At 40.0% G+C, this 20,539-nt stretch overlaps 1 protein-coding gene across 2 annotated transcripts in view; it reads right to left on the bottom strand.

Moving 5' to 3' along the window:
• Dennd1b (DENN domain containing 1B) overlaps positions 1–19,723 on the bottom strand; it is a 201,219-nt gene extending 181,496 nt beyond the window's left edge. For both annotated transcript variants that reach the window (XM_028773787.1, XM_028773786.1), the window contains exons 1-2: positions 19,662–19,723; positions 17,347–17,411 (exon numbers count right to left, since the gene is read on the bottom strand). In XM_028773787.1, the coding sequence (XP_028629620.1) occupies positions 17,347–17,411; positions 19,662–19,678 (82 nt within the window). In that variant the 5' untranslated portion in view covers positions 19,679–19,723. The remainder of the gene's footprint in view (positions 1–17,346; positions 17,412–19,661) is intronic.
• Between the last annotated feature and the right edge of the window lie 816 nt (positions 19,724–20,539).

Below are 20,539 nucleotides of genomic sequence, written 5' to 3' on the forward strand. Positions count from 1 at the left end.
ACTGACATTCCTAAGTATTTACTTAAAGCAAATAATAATACACCTGCAATTCGATATGTGAATAACAGGCTCAAACAATGGGACTCTAAGAGAGATTCAATCTCAGATCTCTGTTTTCAGAACCAGAGGAAGCCTAGGCATGGTGCACACTTTCAACCCCAGCACTTAGGAAGCAGAGTCAGGCAGATCTCTGAGTTTGAAAGCTATCTACACGGAGTTCCAAGCCAGGCAGAGCCACATAGTGAGACCCTATGTCAAAACACACAAATCAGAACTGCAAAAATGTCTACATTAAGCTGTCAGTTAGTGATGAGCCCATTTATGACAATGTATAATACTGATGAACACATATATTCACACAGAAATTTATATAAAGGTATAAGAAGATATTAGCCATGACATTCCCATATGATGGCATTTAAAGTAGTTTCTAGTTCCTTCCTATTATCTTCTCATTTCATTTGGATTGCATATGATGGGCCTAAATTAGAAGCATTTACAGTCACAGATCAACACAGACACACACCAGCAATATAAGGTACTCATAACCAACCTATCTTAGTAAGAACCAGTTAATTCTACTTAAAGTCACTGAAGTGACTCATTTAGGCCACTCACAATCTATTCATCTTTAATATATAAATCTATGTATCTTAAAATCAGAATAAATCTTAGAACTTAAGTTTCCCAGTTATCTATGTGAGTCTGGTCACTTCACCTTTATACAACTTTGGTTTCTTCAAGATTTTAACATCTACTACATGATTAACTTAAAAATCAAATAAATAATTATGAAAGATATTTTCTAAATTTTAGTAGTAGTAGTAGTAATATACATTTATGAGCAGCATTCTAAAAAATAGGGAAGCTATTATACTGGAAACTATCTGACTTTCAGAGTTGGAGGATAATTTAGTAAAAGATCAACATTATAATCCGATAGCACGGACTCATTCAAATGCCTTGAAAAATCATAGAGCATTACACCAGGCGTATGAAATTCAGTTACACTGACATTATTTATTGCATTTGAAAACTGACTTAAGGAATTTACTAGAACATCACACAAATATAAATGGAATACAGAACTAGGACTTACATGGAGCCAAGCAGCCAGACAATACGTAACCCAGGAAAAAGAGAGAGCCCGAGCCTTACAGTTAGTTGTCACAGGTCATGTACGGGTCTGGGTTACTGGAATACCCTAGGGCTGGCCACTCATCTGCACGCTCCTGGAGTGCACGGATGGCTATGAGCAGAAATATGCACATGTGAGGAGGCTCCTGACTACCTCCAGAGTCAGTAGCTGGACAGGAAATTCAAGCTTGGTCTGGATTTCCCTAACCATCCTACTTCACAGATGAGAAGAGAATCACCTTGAGTAATACACTCTTGAGCTACCTCACTGGTAAGCACAACACATGTGGTGATACTGAAGAAGAAACAACAGGAGTGAACATTATAAAAAAGCAAATCATGGATTTCCACTCACATCCTGTATGGCTCTGCTATAGCGGGGGCCTGAAAGTCTGAAGCTGCAGTGCTAGGAATAGCTACCCACACAACTTAAACAAACGTCATTACTTCTCGGGAAATTCTCACAGTTTACAAGGGGAAAACTCACCTTTGTGGATTTTCTCACTTATGATATCTTAAGCCTGAACCATATGTTTGAGCCCAAATGCCTGGATTAGGTCCCAATCTGAAGGGTTTCATGTGCCTCTTTGGGGCTTCAGTGAAAAGAACTATGTGCCTGCTGCCTGACCACTTCTTCATGATGCCCATCAACAACAAGATGGCCAACTACAGCTACAAGTGCAAACACCAAGCAGGAAATGCTTGCACTGTACGCAAGTGCATACACCAAGCAGGAGACGCTTGCACTGTTTGTTTTGCTCCATCTTATCCCTAGGGACCTACGCTCTGTCTTTTATGCTCTTTTTAGTAAACATTAATAAAATAAAAATAAATAAATGACATAATGAGTCACCATAACTGTTTCAGAGCTGCAATAAAAGCAACGTGAAGTTCCAGCAGATTGACCGTGGGAATGAAGCTGGCTGAGCGCCTCCTGCTGTCAGTTACAACCAGAGGGAGAACTGGACTTCTGTAGCTACTAGATGCAATGTTGCTAGCACACATATATCAAACATAGAATAGTCCTTCAGTATAACACTTAGTCAGTGTTGAGTGTTTATTAAAATAGTGCCAAAAGTAAAAGGAAGTCATCGGGAATTAAATGTTCTATCACCTTCTCCTCTCATATCCAGCATTTAAAAAAAAAAAGGTTGAAGGGATTTTTTGGAGACCCCAAAAACCATGTAGTAAAAAACAAAGACAAAAGCCTAGTTGTGATCCCATGTTTTTACTGGCTGTTTCAGAGCAGCTCTTCCCAACACCTTTCTTAGTAATCTTCAAACAAGAAATGGCAGTGTCCAGCAAACACATTAATACCAGGGGAATTTCAATCACCCAAAAACAAAGTATACTAGTTCATTTAGTTATAATTACTTGGTTCTCAAGAATTCTGTCTTTATGAGAGAAGCAGTCCCATGTGGTGCTTTAAAAAACAATATAATTTAGTAAGCACTAAATGTATTTCTATCTCACTAAATTGCACACTTCTTTGGTATCTTGGCGTAGGATATCTACACATTCCTTATTGCACCACGTGACATTTTAAAATATGATTTGACAGTAAGAGAGAAAATATTAGAGAACAGGGAAGAGGACTCCAGGGAGGCGAAGGGAAGATAAGCGAAAAGCAAAAGGGCAGTGTGGTCCGGAGCAAGACATCATCTAAGCACTGTGGAAGCATCACAGTGAAGCCAATATATTTGTATAATTAAAATGAGTTATCAAAACAGAGGCATTTTATATGTTCGATAGATGAACAAACAACCAATGGAACAAATGTGCCATTTAGACTTAGAGTTCAACATAATGCTTTGAATGTCTGGAGACAGAGCTGGTCACTGCTGACAAGACACACTCCTGTAGTGGCAGAATGACAGTTAATACGGAAGTTAACTAAAGGTGGGAGAACAGGTGATCAGTGCAATATGTCCTCCCAGCAAACTGACAGAAGATGACATATGTCCATCTACAAGGTGGAAGAGAAGATGGAGTCAACAGAGGAAATGGACAAGGAGGAGAAAGGGAAACCGAAAGCAAAGCAAGCAGGAATGAGAAGCCTAGAGGCCAGCCGCAGTGCAGATCCTCTGGGGACAGACGCTGTGCTTTGCTCAATTACACTTAACAAAATAATAACATTTCTTCCAAGAAAAAGAACATGCTGTTCTTTCACACGTGGAGACAAGAAATGGTGTTCCCAAAAAGATAAACACGGCATATAGCCCAGCCATCTTGCCAAATGACCTCACGGGTGACACTCGAGAACCACTGCACTGTACCACCTATTAACACAAGGAAAGTGAGGTCTCAACAATAACACTTTCAGGCGCTGGTTGAGCTAAAGCTATACCAGACACTTAAGTGTCCGGCTCCACATTTTCACCATGGCCAGCTCCACTACAAGCTGTTAGTTTTCACGGCACCTCTACAGACATTTAGGAAAACCCAAAACTCATCACCAATGGTATCGGGCGAGATATTTTATTAAATAATGAAGGATTATCCTGAAGAAAGCAGCTACATGACTGAGAAACAGAATGTTTTGCCAATCATGATTAGCAAATTTAATATAATCACCTACTTTGTAGATTTTAATGTCAAGGCCAAAGCACCCTTATAATCCTTAATTTTTATTGCCATTGTTAAATCCTACAATTTTCCTCTGTACAAGATTCAAAATCAAAAGCCCTCACTGGTATATTGCGTCATTAGCTCAATATACATTATGTATCTATACACATACAATGCAGTAGGGAATATTAAAAGGAATGTGCTTGCTTAAATTATAATGAAAATTCCTCTTTAAAACGTGTCTGTGTGTGTGTGTGTGTGTGTGTGTGTGTATGTGTGTGTGTGCATGCACACATACACACACACACATGCCTGTTGCTATTTCTATTACTCCTCACAGTTTTATGATAAAAAGAGAAGGGGCTTTAATTGCACTCAGTTTAAAGACTCTTTTTAAAAACTAAGGCTCACTGGGTGATGGTAGTGCACACTTTTAATCCCAGCATTAGGGAGGCAGAGGTAGGTGGAGAGCCAAGGCTACTACACAAGGAAAGTCTGCCTCAAAATTAATAAATAAATACAAACACACATAATTACTTACAAACATGCATACATACATACATACATGCATACATATATACATACATGCATACTAAGGCTTAAAAAGCTTATTAAACCCTAATTCTAGCCCAAATTCTTCCTATTCCATTCTCACTGTAGAGTTCTGCCACTCTACAGTGGTATACTTGATGAAAGCAATGTGAAAAAGTAGGTTCTCAACAAACAGGCCATGAAGGGAATAGTCTAGGGTATGTCAGTAATGGGGTAGAAGACTGAGACCATGAGGAGCCTGCAACCCTGGCCAGGCCAGCCCAGTGATCCCCATCACTGCAGGTCTATTTCCGAGATGTGCCACACAACTACTGCCATTTTCCATAGCATACATAAATAAAATTAGGAAACACTACAATCAAGACATAATGCACAATCTTAAGCAACTTAAGTTTGTTTGGCAAATACAATCTCCATGAAATTTATTAAACTACCCATAAAGAAGATGTATATATCAATAATTTAACAAAATCTTACTTCAAAGACAATTCCTAGACCCCAAGTAAATTTCATAATCCAGAAAGTTATAAACAAACCCAGATAAGTAGATGTGATATCATTAGTGGATAGGCTTTTATTTACTGGCTAATTATAAACTGCAGTCCAGACTGACATTCCTAATCCAAAACTCTGAATGAATCCTCAAAACCCTGACACCGTAAGCATCAGCATGACATCACAAATGGAAAATTCCACATCTGACCTCCTCAAGCCTGTAATCCCAATACTTGGGAACTAAGACAGAAGGATTGCCAGAAGTTTGAGGCTTGCCTGATTTAAATAGTGAGGTCCATGCCAATTCACGCTATAGCCTGAGACATTGTCTCAAAAAACCAAAAGGTATAAACTAGCTGTGCATGTGTGTGTGTGTGTGCGTGGTGTGTATACATATATATGTATATATACCTTCAATCATTTATATATGTATATATACATATATAATTTATTATAAATTAATTTCAGCTATAAAAAATTGAATCTTATCTTAAATTTTGGTTCCATTCCCAGATACTACACATATATTATGAATATACATATTAAATGTATGTATGTGTGTACATATATCTGTATATGTATATTTAAATCTAAATGATACTCAATTATTTTATATATAGCTAAAGTTTATACACATACGCAAAAAATATTCCAAATTTTGAAAAACTCTGAAATGCAAAGCAGTCCTTCTCCAAATTTCACAACCTCTTGTTAGTATTGATGTTTATAGAACTTAGCTGATTACCTCCGATCCCTCAATTGATATACCCTCTGAGAACTCCTATACTTGTGTAATGTCTTCAGTCTCAATAGCACTCATAACTTTTTAGCTTCTCAATGTTAACTCTTAGAAGTTTGAAGACTTGCAAACACAAGGAACTCCCATCTTACTAGGATTTGCACCTGTGAAAAATTTTTGAGGGGGAGAAGAACAAGAAAGGTATGCCTGATGGAGGTATAGCAGTGGCAAGACATGTCCCTACCAAGCACAAGGCCAAGGACCATATCCCCAGTGCTAGAAAATGAGGGTGGGGGGAAAGAGAGAAGAAGAGGGAACAGAAGGGGAGGAGAAGGGAAAAAGGGCAGAGCCACATCTAATGTCTTCCTTGTCTCACCTGAAACACACGCAAGTTTAACTGGTGCTAACACTATGATGATGCAGACTTCTCTGCCAAACTTCCCTTGTAGCATGAAACTAACTTCTGAGCTCAGAATAGCTCGGAGCCTTCACCAGCCTGCTCCTAATGCTTCTCCAACACTAAACAGGGGAGGTGGAAGAAGCCAGTCGCTGACTTCCATCAAGCTGACCCTTCTTCCAGGTTGACAGTTCTTATTCAAGTGATTAAAATCTTAACACAGATAGCCACCACAGAGCTTAGAAACCAAATAAGCATTTCTCTTTCCATAACATTTAAAAGCACAATTTACAAAACTTTTCTCCACAACTATATACTTGGGTCTCATAAAAATTGGATATGCCATGCAAAGGTTTTACAAATACAAAAATTAAAGCAATACAAGTCAAAGGACTTGGCCAATGCCATGCTCCTAGTCAGTAGTGAAGTCATTATCAGAGTCATGGCAGCTGCAAAGGACAGCCACACCTGCCTCACAGACCATACCTCGCAAAATGATACACTGTATGCAGAATACTATGGATGTAACTATGTCTTTAACTATGAGACTGAAATCAGACAAATGTTTACATATTTAAATCCTGTGCCCAAACAAGTAATGAATGTTAACATTACTATTATTAGGTAAGCATTCCATGTCACTACATAGACTATATAATTGCCGTTAAACATTAGCATGTTATAATTTTTCCTATCAATTCCCAGGCTACATTTCTTCATCAACACATCTGGATTTGTTCACAGTAAACATACAATCTTGATAAAAGTGCTGTCCCTTACTGTCAAGGTTGCACTGCAGGTATTCATCATGAAGCCACACATGTCAGCAAAACAATAAGGCCCCCAAACTTAGTGTTTAAAACCTCTTTGGTAATAAAATTTATATATGTGTGTGTATATGTATACAACATATATATATATATATATATATATATATATATATATAGTAAAACTGATAACAGTCACTAATCCAAATAAATTAAGTCCATTAATTGCTTTACAACTATTACAGAAATATTATTTGGCTTATAGAAAAACATTAAGTTACTCAAGATCTTTAAAAACAGTCCCAAAATAATTACACAATTCTCTGTCCCATAATTGGGACCTGAAATACTTGGACTCTAACAAGAACTATTTCTAATTCTTTTTTTTTTTTTTTGGATTTTCGTCTAATTCCTTTCTAAAGAATTTTATGCATATTAATTATCTCAGGAGCAACAATACATAGACTCTAAAGATAAGTGCTGTTCCTAAGCATTAAATCACAATTATGGGGCTGAGCAGACTGCTCGGTAGTTGAGCACTATTGCCTAGGACTAGAATTCAGGCCCCAGCACCCCCATGAAGTGCACCCTCAGGCACCTGCATTCCTGTGCACAAACCCATATACAGGCACATACACACACACATAATTAGAAATAATAAATCTTTACAAGCACACACACACCTGAATTGGTGGAGTCTAAATCCAACTAATGTTAGGGCCTAGAACACACATAAAACAATAGTAGTCAGCTATGTTTTAAAGCTGCTCAGGGAACAAAGTTTTAAGCCTGCCTGATTGTAATTACTTGTAAATGTGATGACCAAACACACCCTTATATGACTGTGTTTCTTCTCCCAACCCCAGAAGTATCTACTTCTGAAATGAGTCATTTCTGGAAGCGTACACATTCAACAGATGACCACTGACTACACCAATAGCTACGTGCTTTTTTTTTTTTTTTTTTACAGGTTCAAGTGACAAATAAGAAGGAACTGAAAGAGGAAGGGCCTTGTCTGATCTTTATCATTTCTGCCTACCAAGTCACAGTCTGTGGTTTATCAACAGTTCTACTTTTAAAATGTCTTAAATGGAGCACCCATTTGATGTGATGATAAAAATCTGCAACCTTTCAAAGTCTTTTACATTGACATTTTCTAAAAGATTTCTAAATCCCCACTAGACTTGAGGAGTACAAGACAATCGTATTCTAATTTCACTTTAATAACATGAGATAATTTGCCAAGTAATTCTGAACACTATTCATATGTATACACACCTTCCCAAGGTCTCAAGTGAGATAAGCACTTGACTTCAACAGCTGAAAATCAAATGGACAACACTCAGGATGTCAGTGACCTATATTATTCATAAACTTGTTTGTATTGTGTTTAAATTCTGTAACTTCATTTCCCAAAACTATGTGTTTTTAAAGAAACCAAGTTTGATGAGCAACCACTAGTAAATCCTCAATACCAGCTGAGGATTTCCATGCCTTGACTAGCCCAGAGGCTGGGGATATGGCTCAGTGTAGGGCTCAATCCCAGCACTGCTACAAAAAACGACACTAAAATAACAACAATCCTGAGATAGCTCAATAGGTGCTTTCCTAGAATTAAACTCATTGTACACACTGAGGAGCCTGTAAGAGCTGGTAGCACCATCAAGACAGGTTGAACTACACTAGCAGGAAGGAGTCCTTGGTTTTTCTCTTTAGCTCAGTAGTTCTCAATCTTCTTAATGCTGTGACCCTTTAGTAGGGTTTCTCATGTTTCGGTGACCTCCAGCCATAAGATTACTTCGTTGCTACTTCGTAATTGTAATTTTGCTGCTGTTACGAATTGTAATGTAAATATCTGACATGCAGGGTATCTGATATGTGACCCCTGTGAAAGGGTCACTCAATCTCCCAAAGGAGTTGCACTCCACAGGCTGAGGACCACTATATTAAATGTGTTAATACCAAAAGCAGTCTATCTCCTCAGAATCACTCACAAGAGTTTAAAAAGGAAAACTCAAATTCATTTGAGGAAAAGATAGTCACCTGGCACCCAACTGATGGCTGGGAAATGTCTAGTGACCATGCCCTCCATCACGTCACAGCTTCGCTGTCCTTAGACTCACACACAAAACAAAGTGTAAAGGGCTTGAGTGATTTCACATGTTACGGCTACATACCACAGCCTTTACTGCATTATTACAATTGGAAAGTGACACACCCTATTCAACAATACCATCTTTTTATCTGTGCCTGACACTAACTGGTACATGGAAAGATTCCCTGAAAGGATTGAGAAGGCTAAACATTTGCTTGGCGCTTAGGCATATCTTCCCACAACCTTGTTTATAGGAATACCATCATATCACTCTGGGACAGTGAGATGGCTCAGTGAGTAAATGTGCTGGCAGATTGTCCTCTGACCATCTTCACATCCATGCCACAGCGTAAGCATGTATGTCCACATGCACTCTAAATGATAAAGAAATGTAATTTTAAAATAAAATAATAACGTAATTGCAGCCAAACTTAGAATTAATTAAGGATTTTCAAAAATGTCTGGCTTCATAAAAATCACTGTAAAATATCTCACAAGTGTTGAAGATCTGATTTAAGAGAAACCTAAAAGTTACAAGTTTGGGCTCCATATCACAGATACAGGTTCGAATCCCAGTCCTACCTCTTGAAGCTGTGCATGCTGGGGAAATGATTTAACCTTTCTCAGCCTCCATTTATCTTCTTGAAAAGAATAGTGGTGGCTCACACCTTTAATCCCAGCACTTGGGAGGCAGAGGCAGGCAGATTTCTGAGTTTGAGGCCAGACTTGTCTACAGAGTGAGTTCCAGGACAGCCAGGGCTATACAGAGAAACCCTGTCTCGAAAAAAAAAAACAAACAAACAAACAAACAAACAAATGTCTCTATCTCCTATAATTATAGTAAAAATAATATGGATATAATATAGACACTTGGTATATTTCCTGACATATTATGAATGCCAAATACTGTTTTTATCACTATTTCTATAAAACATCTAGCTTGAAGTCTAATCATGCAAATAAAAACATAATTATGGGTCTTTTACTATGATGCTTCAGCTTTATTTTATTATCTGGGAATGTTCCACAAAATTTAATGAATTTATGCACACATATTCTAAATATCCCTATTACAGGCATTAATTAAAAAAATATTGAACATTAATAAAGCTGGGAGAAAGACAGTAGGATCCAACTAGAATGTTCCTTTATGACAAACCACACCTATTTTTCATTTTATTTTATGGCATCGTTTGGCTGTGCTGGAGATTAACCCAAGAATCGCACACACTAGTCAAGTACATACCGCTGGGCTCCATCTCCAGTCCTAGACTGTATCTTTTTAATTAGTCTGAGTTTACAAGGCTTTTCTTAAATTTACAATGTTCCCTTGAGGGCTGTCTATCAGTTGTTCACACCTCACTGTAAATTTACTCATATAAGTCCTTCAAACAACACCCACCCACCTGATGTGTCATTTGAAGAGTTGGGGGAGCAGCTGGGTAATTTTATAACAAAGTGCTTGAGGTTGCCACAGCCCTGGGCAGCAGGTAACTGCCCCACAGCCCCACAGGAAGAGAGAGGCTCACAACTGTTAAAACAACAGAGCAACTTCCCCTCTAGGAAACTGCAACTTCCCTGATTCATTCTACTGTCCTGAGCATTAACATCATCAGGACCTCGCATGTGCTAGCCAAGAACTTACTGCTGAGCTATAGCCTCCTAAACAAAAACCTCTCAAAACTCAATCCAGGGCCACTGTAGAGAAGCTTTCCACTAAGCCAATGACTGGCGCATTATACAAATAAGAGCTAATATACATTCTTCTATAGATAAAATGAATTGCTATCTAAAATAAATCAACTTATCCTGAATTTGTATACAAATAATGTCCCACTTTACCTGAAACATCAATTCAATCTTACAACACAAGAATCTTAAGTGTTTATGTGTTAAAATGTATACTACAGTGATAAATAGTGCCTCAGACACAGAAATCAAACACATATTTGCAGAAAAGACAGGAAACAGCATGAAAACATAAGAAAAATCTCCCAGGTATAGACTATTGTCACAAGTATTCTAAGACCTTATCACCTTGAAAACCTAGGAAAAGCATTCCAAAGAAAAGCCTAACAAATGGTTGCCCTGCACCACCTCAGCAAGGGCCCCAACCCTAAAGCACAGGATGGTGAACACAAGTAGGGGTCTGGAGCCTCACATCACAGTGGGAACTTCCAAATTTAAAGACAAGGAGTCATCTTAGACTACAGTAGCAGCAAAAGCCATGAAACAACTAAAGCAGCTACAAAGACCAGATCATGGAGTGTGAAATGCAATTGAACCCTCCCCAAGTCACAAGGAGCACATCCAAAATTGTGATGCTTATCCTGCACTTCACACAGGCAGCAGCTCGAGGAAGAAGGCATAACACTCCACACAAACATAAAAGAACACTCTTCACTGTTTGCTACTGGGGGAAAATGGCATATTCCATGACTATGGTTCTAAAGAACCAGAGTAAATTTTCTTCCCATTTAGTATCTACAGGGAAATGAAGTAGTTTCATTTTCTTGAGCAGTGTAATAGTATATAAATATTTCCAGTACAGATTGCCCTCATTTGTCCTAATACATCTAGATGGAAAGGGACTTGCACAGCACATGTGAATGGACATAAACCAGGTATGCTAAGACATGTATTCTAAGTATATCTGAGTTGCAGAATGTCCAATGATGGTCAATAACGTCAAATCTCCTAAAGCACTTGACTGTGCATTCCCCACAAACACTCTACGTCCTGGGCTGACTGGATTCTTGTGATGTGGGAAGAGGAAGGGAAACATAAGTACTTGATATGAGAAACCTAAGCACAGGGTACATCAAAGTATGTCCATAGTGTGTGTGTGTGTGTATGTGTGTGTGTGTGACTTTGAGATAAGATCTCACTATATATTAGAACTCAGGAATATATCAGAATGCAGGAGATACTGCAATGCCCACTCCATATACATATATATTTCTGTTAGGTTTCAAACCTGGAACTAAGTGGAGGCTGGCCTCCAGATTGTCCCAGCATTCCTCAGTCCCTACCAGTTACAGGGTCCTCCTGACTGGTATACCCTACATACCCTGAACTTCTCAGTAGGTAGAAGGGACTGCTCTTCCCTATATAATGCAACCATCTGGGTTACCTGCTCTCTTGGTACCTTTGGGCCTCCTGGCTGCTGGGCTAGTTCCCCTCTCCCCATGTGGCGCAGCTCAATCTGGTCACATACACTCTGGACTCTCCCCCTCTAACTACACTCTAACTATGCTCTCACACATATCTACAACAAATTTACTCCCACCACACCTAGGAGCAGCCATGGTTCCTTTCCTTTTCCTTTTTTTAAGTTTTTTTTTTCATTTGATGCTGATACCCAAGAACAATCATTTTTGTTTCCTTTCATTTCTTTCTTTCTTCCTTCATTCACTAGTGTTCCTGCTACTCTCATGCCAGTTTGTGTTCAAAATTGCTCCATCGGCACAGTTGTGTTTAAAACAACTTCTGCAAGCAGCTCTCTGAATCAATGAATCAGCACCTGCTTGTCCAATGGCCAGCACTAACCTACACCCAACTGATATACTTTTTTATTCTGTGTTCACTAAGGATGTCAGATTCTGTGGTGAGCTTTCTCTTGGGAAAATAACTAGTGTGGCTCATGAAGAATTTACTAGAAGGTAAACAGACACTTAATCAAGCTACCTCTATAGCTATACATGGCTATATTAAACTCTTTACGAAAACAGTAAGCCCCAAAATGCTATATTCAGCAAACTATATCATCACATTGTCAAGAAAAAAAATAGTGAAATACAGGTTAATAAATGCCTTCTTATACAAGGTACAGGGGGAACTAAAAATTATTCAGCTGTAGATTCTGATTTAAGAAAATGAATGCTATCCAACTATTAACATGAGTTAGAGACTTAAGAAGTAGATATTCAATACCAAGTTGTATGATCTTATCAAAGTAAAATAAGATAAAAACCCTATAGCTAAGGGACTTGATCCTCAGAGAAATAATCCAGACAATAATACAGGAATAAAGTAAACAAAGTTTGCTAAGGATATGTTTGAAATTGCTAATAACTAGAAGTGTTAGATCAAAGACATTTCATTTGAAGACATAAGCCTTATAAATGAAGAGGAAGGACCTATTCTCCTTAGTCTATAAAAAGAATTATACAGGGGAAAGTTTAGTAATTGCTTTAAGAGGAATTATAATTCACCTACTAATTTCAGGAAACACACAGTACTGGAGTTTTAAATGAACTGTAGCATGCATCATTAATACTCTGTGCCCTCATGTTATAAAAACAGGCCACAGCAATGAAAGTGATTAAACTCAGAGCATGAAGACACTACTTTAGACAAATTTCTTAATTTCCCTGGGCTTTTAATTTCTTCATGAGAGTGGCACTTCCTATCTCATAAGATTTTTGTAAGACTTAAGTACTAAATGTACCTAGTACTTTTTTTTAAAAAAATCTACAGACTTGTGCTTGTCGTCAAGTAAACAGTCCATAAATATTAGCTGCTGCTGCTGCTGCTGCTTACAGTCAGTTAGCATCGGGGGTGTAAGGACACAACACAGAGAGAGCAGAATCCTGAAGCCAAAAAAGAAAGCCTTAGAAGGCATCTTTGACTAAGGAAGTGTTAGTTTTCATTTCTCTGAAATGTCCAGTCTCTTTGGAGAAAGCGCTGCAAGCAGAGCAGCAGAAGTTTTGTTATTAGAACTCTAGAAGGCTGTCCCTGCTCTCTCTACTCTCATGCCTCTGTAGGAAAGTGGGCGAGCAGCAAAGGCAATGCGCTTGGAGAGCCACCAAGAACAGCATTAAGATCTAAACTGTGGCACTGTGCTCTGGAATACAAGCTACTGGAAGATTGTCTTGCCAGGAAAGTCTCCATTTAAAAAAAGAGGCCAAAGCCAACATGAAGACATTACCAGAAACAGCTCTATTAACCGGGGGCAGGATAGAGAACCATCATCAGTTCCTCTCAGAGCAAGCTTCAAATCTGTAGGGACTCCAAACAAAACTAACTCATTTTGCAGTATGCTAAAATGTGTTGTGTTCAGAAATAATAATAAAATGCCTTGAAACAAGTACAAACAGCAGTAGACTAGATGAAGAAACAATATGTCAAGCTATACTTCACCAACTATTAAGTCCAATTGAACCAAAATAGTTAATAACTTATCTCTGGGAACTGGAGAAATGAGTCCCTAAGTAACAGCATTTGCTGCTCTTCCAGGACTCAAGGTCAGTTCCAGTACCCAGGCCAGGTGGCTCACAATCACCTGTAACTCCAGCTGCAGAAGATACCCAACCTTCTTCTGACTTCTATAGGCACCAATATGTGCACACATACACTTACATGAAGAGAAATAAAACTTAAAAATAAGTTTTACTTCTGACCATATACATGATGAAAAAGTGAATGAGAATGACATTTGCAATTTAATGAAATAAGCCATCAAAAGAACAAAATGACGGTCTCAACAACCCTTTACAAAAAATACTTCCACTAGTTTCCTAATATCTACTCCTTGCAACTTAATTAGCAAGCCAATCACAATGACCCTGACCACAGTCTACCATCCCTACAGTGTCAATGATGTCCTCCTAAGCAATGGTCACAGCCATGGCAACTCTGGCCACTGAGGTTCAAGGAGACAGTTTCTGAGATTTTAGCAAAGAAAAATTCTGGCTCTAAAGAAAGCCATAAAAGTCAAAGTCCCCTCCACCTCCACCTGCAGTCATATTCAAAAGAGCAGGCTTCCAAGATCTGCTGATAGTCATCTAGAAACCGCAAGATATCTAAGCCTTCAAATGATAGGACCTATAATTTCATAATAAGAGCTGATGACTCACCCAATGGCATTCCTCTCATACAGACTGTCAAATGCCTATAGTCTCAGGGCCATTTGCAAAAGCATCCTAATTTACATGGCTTAGTCTCCAAGTCAATCATAATGATAGAACAAACTTCCAAACAAGCCAAAATACAACCCAGGGTCTTGTTAAAACAGACAAGTAAGTATTGACAGTTGAAAAAGAAATATTCTACTACTTTTCAAAGAATTTCCACATATTTCCCTTTATATGTTTACCAATAAAAAAGGTAATTAATAAGAGATTATAGACACAGCAATCTCTCAATTTGGCATAAAGTTATATGTCTAGAGCCCACTTAGTTATAGGCACCATGACTTTTTAGGACATAAAAGATTATAGCTTCATAGAACCTAAAATATTCATTATGTTTGTATGATTTAAAGCATCAATGAAGGAGGAAAAGGTAATTTTTTGATGTGGTTGAATGTAGCTTTAAAGGAAGTCTTTAAGCCAGGTGTAGTGGCACACCCAATACCAGCACTCAAGAAGCTAAAGTACAAAGATCCCAAGTTTGAGGCCAGTCTGAGCTATAGTAGTGAGATAGTGAAAAACAGTATCAGAAAAAAAAGAAAGAAAAAAGGAAATATATTTTAAACCTTTAGAAACTGCTGTGGAGTAGAAAGCTAGAATGGATTAGGAGCTGAGGCTCCAAGCTCAGTGGTTCCAACTTTCACAGAATGAATATACAGTACTAAGTTCAATCTCTAACAAGGTTCAAGTTGGGGGATAGGGAGAGGTTGATTTGAGGTAGTCTTGACAATTCTCTGAGCTAGGAAGATGGATCAGTGGATAAAAAGCTTGCCTCCCATATGTTAAGACCTAAGCTCAGATACCCATAACTCAAGTTCAGTGAGGTAGTACGCATATGTAATCGCAGCTACAGGAGGAAACAGGAGGTAGAGACAGACAACCTCCCCAAGGCCACCTGGGAATTCAAAGGGCAGCTAGCCTGGTGGTATACACAATAGCTGTGAACAACAGAGATCTCATCACAAACAGGGTAAGGGCCAACACTTGAAATTGTCTTCTGACCTCTACACATGAACTATGGCAAGCGCGTGCTAGTACTCACACAGGAACAGACACAATCATACACATCACAGACACAAAGAATGGACTGACCAGCTTGAGGAGAAGCTAAGATTGTTTATCTTGTTCATTTATGATATGTCCAACTTCGCCAGACCATATAAACTGCTAAAATACAAATGAAGATGTCTCTGGAAAGCATTGACTTTACAGCAGCCACAAGGCGAGATGGCAATAAAAGAAGTTAGTAACAGCTGTACACTGGAATAACCAGTCATAAAAAGCAGAAGGAGCAAAGGGAGGAAGCAGGAACAAAACCACGGAGCCCTGACACGAAGGTCGTGGATTCTCTAACACATGCGCAGATCAGTTGTTATATGAAGCAGTTTCATACTTTTATTAGACTACTTTGTGACCTGAAGAATACACACTTACAATGAGGAAGCACTCATGATTTCCAAAAGAACCTTTCCTGTTGGATAACAGATGAGCACTGCTCCATACACCTGAGGTTAATAGCGTGGTAGTTCTTTTAAGGCTAACCCACACCATAAAGACACTATAAATTTAAGTAGGGTTTGAAAAACTAATACACATGTACAGAGGATATGGCTGTGCTTGGGGAGAACACATGTGAACAAACTCTACCACATAGAGGGCAACGAAGATGATTTCTCTAATTGGAAAAGGCTCCTTAGAACCTTAGTTGTTCTTGTTAGCTGGCAAACCTGATCAGAGCTGCAGTGCCAGCAGACCAGAAATGAAACACATGGACATTCTGGAGCCAAGAATGTGTGTGATTTCCTACCTAAAATTAGCCATGCCTATTTCACCACAGCTGGGTTGGGCTGGGCTCCTCTATTTTAAGGTGTGCAGAGCCAAATGACTTAAGAGTATGTAACTGCTGACTAGTCAGAAACTTTCCTCCCAGGTTCCAGGATGGCTAACTGGTTTCCACAAAACCCCACTTAATGGCCTTGGCATTTGGAAAGGCTAAGTATCTTGCTAATGAACCATGTGCTATAAACAGACATGAAGACATACCATGCACTGAATAAGAGAAAGGAGATGCCTTCGTTTTTGAGTCAAAAGGCATATGCCAGTCCCAAACACAGAGACACTATAGCAAAAGTGATGAAAACTAGACAAAAGTCACAAAAAGTAACTATTTGTTTTTCCATAAAATTGTATAAGTCTGACCATGACAACCTCCCAAGTTATGCCACCCATGTTTACCTCCCCAAGCACTGTGCAACTGGAATAAACCCAACCGAAGGGGCTACTCAGTCTACACACTGCACTCCAGAAACAGCAGAAGGGACTGGTGAAGGTCCCTTCGGTACTAGCAGGAGAATTTGCTTTATCTTCTGTTTAATGGTGCTGATGTTTCAAATACAGATGAAAGCAAATGAAAAGGCATGCCTTCCCACCATGAACAAGGGCAGTTCTGTCAACAGGGAATAAAACTGAGCTGTAAGTTGAAATTCAAGCTGCACAGATAACATCCGTGATTTCTACAACCCCAAAGCAAAGACCTAGCATCTATTTTATTACTAGCAATTTGAGATACTGGAATAGACATCTGGCATTATCAGGTTCCTGATACTATCATGCTCTAGCAGAACACAGTATTAACACTTATTTTGACACACCCGATTACATTAGGAGTAAAGGAACATACATACCTTCATTTTCAGAGGCATGACACTTCACTTTCAATACCAAGTCAAAAGTTCTTTCTGGATTTTCCCTAAAATAAAAAGAATCTTATTATATTTACTTCGCACAGAAAATAGCCATTATCTATAAAGCTTCTATACAAAAATGTTTCCATACATGTGGGGTTTTACAGTGCTAAAGATTGAACTCAGAGCCTGTTCATGCTAAAAACTCCATCCCTATAATATACTGACTTCATTTGTTTGTTTGTTTGTTTGTTTGTTATTCGGGACAGGGTTTCTCTGTGTAGCTTTTGTTGTCCTGAAACTTACTCTGTAGATCAGGCTGGCCTCAAACTCAGAGATCTGCCTGCCTCTGCCTCCCAAGTGTACCACCACCTCTAAATCTAATCCTGTTTCTGCCTCAGCATACTCTGTGATACTCCCTGGCTAGGTAGCAGAAATATAAATGAAAATGTTTTATCAGTTTGATAAGAGTTATAACTCAGACTTTGGAGTTCTGAATCAGGGGGCAAAGTGTGTCAGCTGTAAGAATGCTTTCTTACCTATAGGGCACCCTGCCCACCTCACAGAGTAACAGCCAATCAATATGGGAGAGAAGGTTGTAGAATAGTATGTTCACCCAATTGAATCAAAACTAAAAAAAAAAAAAAAAAACAGTATGCCTTTCAGCATCTTCTCACGTTGTCACAGATCTAACATAGGCTGTCCTGCTTTCTCCAAAGAACCTGCCATAACACAGAGGATGAAAATTTGATTCCTGCTGCATTCCAGACTCACAGAAAAGTGCTCCATAGATAGGATATTTTGCACAGGCCTTCCTAAGATGTTCTTTATTATACTCGAGCATGTTCAAAATAGAGAACTGGTCACACACTCCAAAGTAACAAAACCTAACAAAAATTATTTTCTTTATGTCAATTATTTTTAAGGAATTTGGCCATTTGGCCTACTCATTAAATCCCCCACGGAGAACAGAAAGTTTGTTTCACTTCCTTTAGAAGTACTAATTTTGGGTTATTGTTTTTTCTTCCTAATTTCTTATACTACATGCTTAACCTGTTTATTTGCTACATTTCAAAAGGCAGACTGAAATATACTGAGATACTTAAAGTAAACAAAAGTCTGATATTGTAATGTTTCTTTCCATCAGAAGGTATAAGATTAAGTCTGGGATGTAGCTCACCAGTACACAGTATCTGCCCTAGAGTGCTTGAAGCCTTGGGTTTGACCATAATGGGAGGGAAAGGCAGGGGAACTGTTAAAGGAAAAGACATCACAATGCAAAAAAGTCATGATGTATATTACTTCTGTTAAGACTAGTGCCTTTATACACTAGCTTTTTAAATACATCCTTTAAGAGATTAATGCTACCTCTCACTACTAAACATTGATTTTAAATATTTGCATATATGTGTTACTTGTAATATAATTATATTACATGACATTCTTTAGAACTGAAGGGAAAGACAACCCATACAAATTAATTTATAAATATCCACTTCTCCACTTCCTCATCCCACCCACTATTAACTTGTTTCATGAGCATAAAATGGGCTCCGGCAATCTTTTTTTTTTTCTTAGTTCCCTCATAGTACAATTAATTGTCTGAAGAGTAAGTTTTTTTTTTAATTACCCTGCACTCTATAGTGCCAAATATTAAAGGAAATATTCTAAAATGTGTAACATTTCTATTTTCATAAGATAGTTAGAATGTGTCTTAGGTAGATAAAATACGGAATCGGTTATACTTCTCTACAATCTACAGGGCCTTTCAATGTGGCTCTAATACACAGAGAGGTAGAACGGAATGGGAGGGGACGGTCAAAGAAGATGAGATTTCTTCACAAAGTAAAGTTTCCAGAGAAAAAAAGCAGCAAATGCCCATCTCTAAGACACCTCCAAGCAGAGCCGCCACCGTTATTCAAAATGCTTTTTACATACTCCCTACAAGTAAAATGGCCAATGGTGAAAAGCCACCTTAGTGCACATACCACTGTGCTAGCAGCACACACGCAGCGGCTGCATAAACAAACAGCGCTTTCATTTTAAACGAAGGGTAAGCATCAGAAAGCAACTCGGACCACCCTGAAAAATAACCCTAAAGGGAGCAACGGCTATCCTAACGCCGGGGCAGCGGTTCCCTAACCACCGCTCACGGAGCCGCCCGTCCGCCCGCCGCGGCGCACGGCCGGCCGGGCCCAGGGAAGCCGGGTCGCCGGGCGAGCAGGCTTTGCGGCCTAGCGCCGACCGCCGCGCAGCGGGCCGTACCGGGCAGGCCGCACCCGGGACCGCGGAGGCCTGGCCCCGCCGCCGCTCACCTGGTCCTGCGGTCCATGGTCACATGTCGCTGCGGGGCCACCGTCGCCCCGCGCCTGCACGCCCGCACGCCGTCCGGGACGCGCTGCTCAGAGCCGCGGCCGGCCCACGGCGCCCTCCGCGGCCTCGCGGGGACAGCACCGCGGCGACGCCGCCCCCGCCCCCGCCCCCGCCTCTCGGTTCCCGCGACCCGGCCGCCGGCGGCTCCGCCACCTTCCGCGAACCAGGAAGTCGCCGGGAGGGGGAGGGGGCGCACCGGGACGCGCCCTGCGGCTGCACCTGGCCGCTCGGGCCCGGGGCAGGACCTGCCCTCCTGCTGTCCTGGGCACTGGCTCCTGCTGTCCTCGTCTTGGAAAAGCGCTTCTGCCCCGGGGTTCCCACATCACGACTCCCATTCATTGCAAATTGGGAGCTCAAATGGATGCTCAGGCCTCCGCCCCACTCCTGCCCCTGGCTTGGGTAGTGCTCTCTGAAACCCAGAGCCGCCCCCTCCTGATTCAGGAATGTTCAGACTTATGCACCTGCTAAACAGCTCTGCCAAACAGCTCAAGGATAGGCTCCAGTTGCCTGCACAAATGGGAAACACATTCCTGCCGCAGACACTGACGCATAGCCAGGGACTTAACTTTTAAACACACAGTGGCAGGCCCCCTAGAGTGTCGTTCTAGGGCAGCTGAGAGGGCACCACGAAGGATGGAGGAGGTGGAACCTGATTTCCAGAACTCCGGAGCATGTGTTTCTGTAAGCAGTGATAAACACTGGCTCGGTGTTTTCAACACCTAAGCTACGGGTACCTTAAACCAGAGCAGGAGACTGGATCTGAGATAAAGGAAGCAGTGGACAGTGGCCAAGTTGGAATCTAACCAAGCTCGGCTGTTGC

The sequence above is a fragment of the Grammomys surdaster genome, unplaced genomic scaffold (genome assembly GCF_004785775.1).
Source record: "Grammomys surdaster isolate TR1022 unplaced genomic scaffold, NIH_TR_1.0 234, whole genome shotgun sequence".
Taxonomy (NCBI): domain Eukaryota; kingdom Metazoa; phylum Chordata; class Mammalia; order Rodentia; family Muridae; genus Grammomys; species Grammomys surdaster.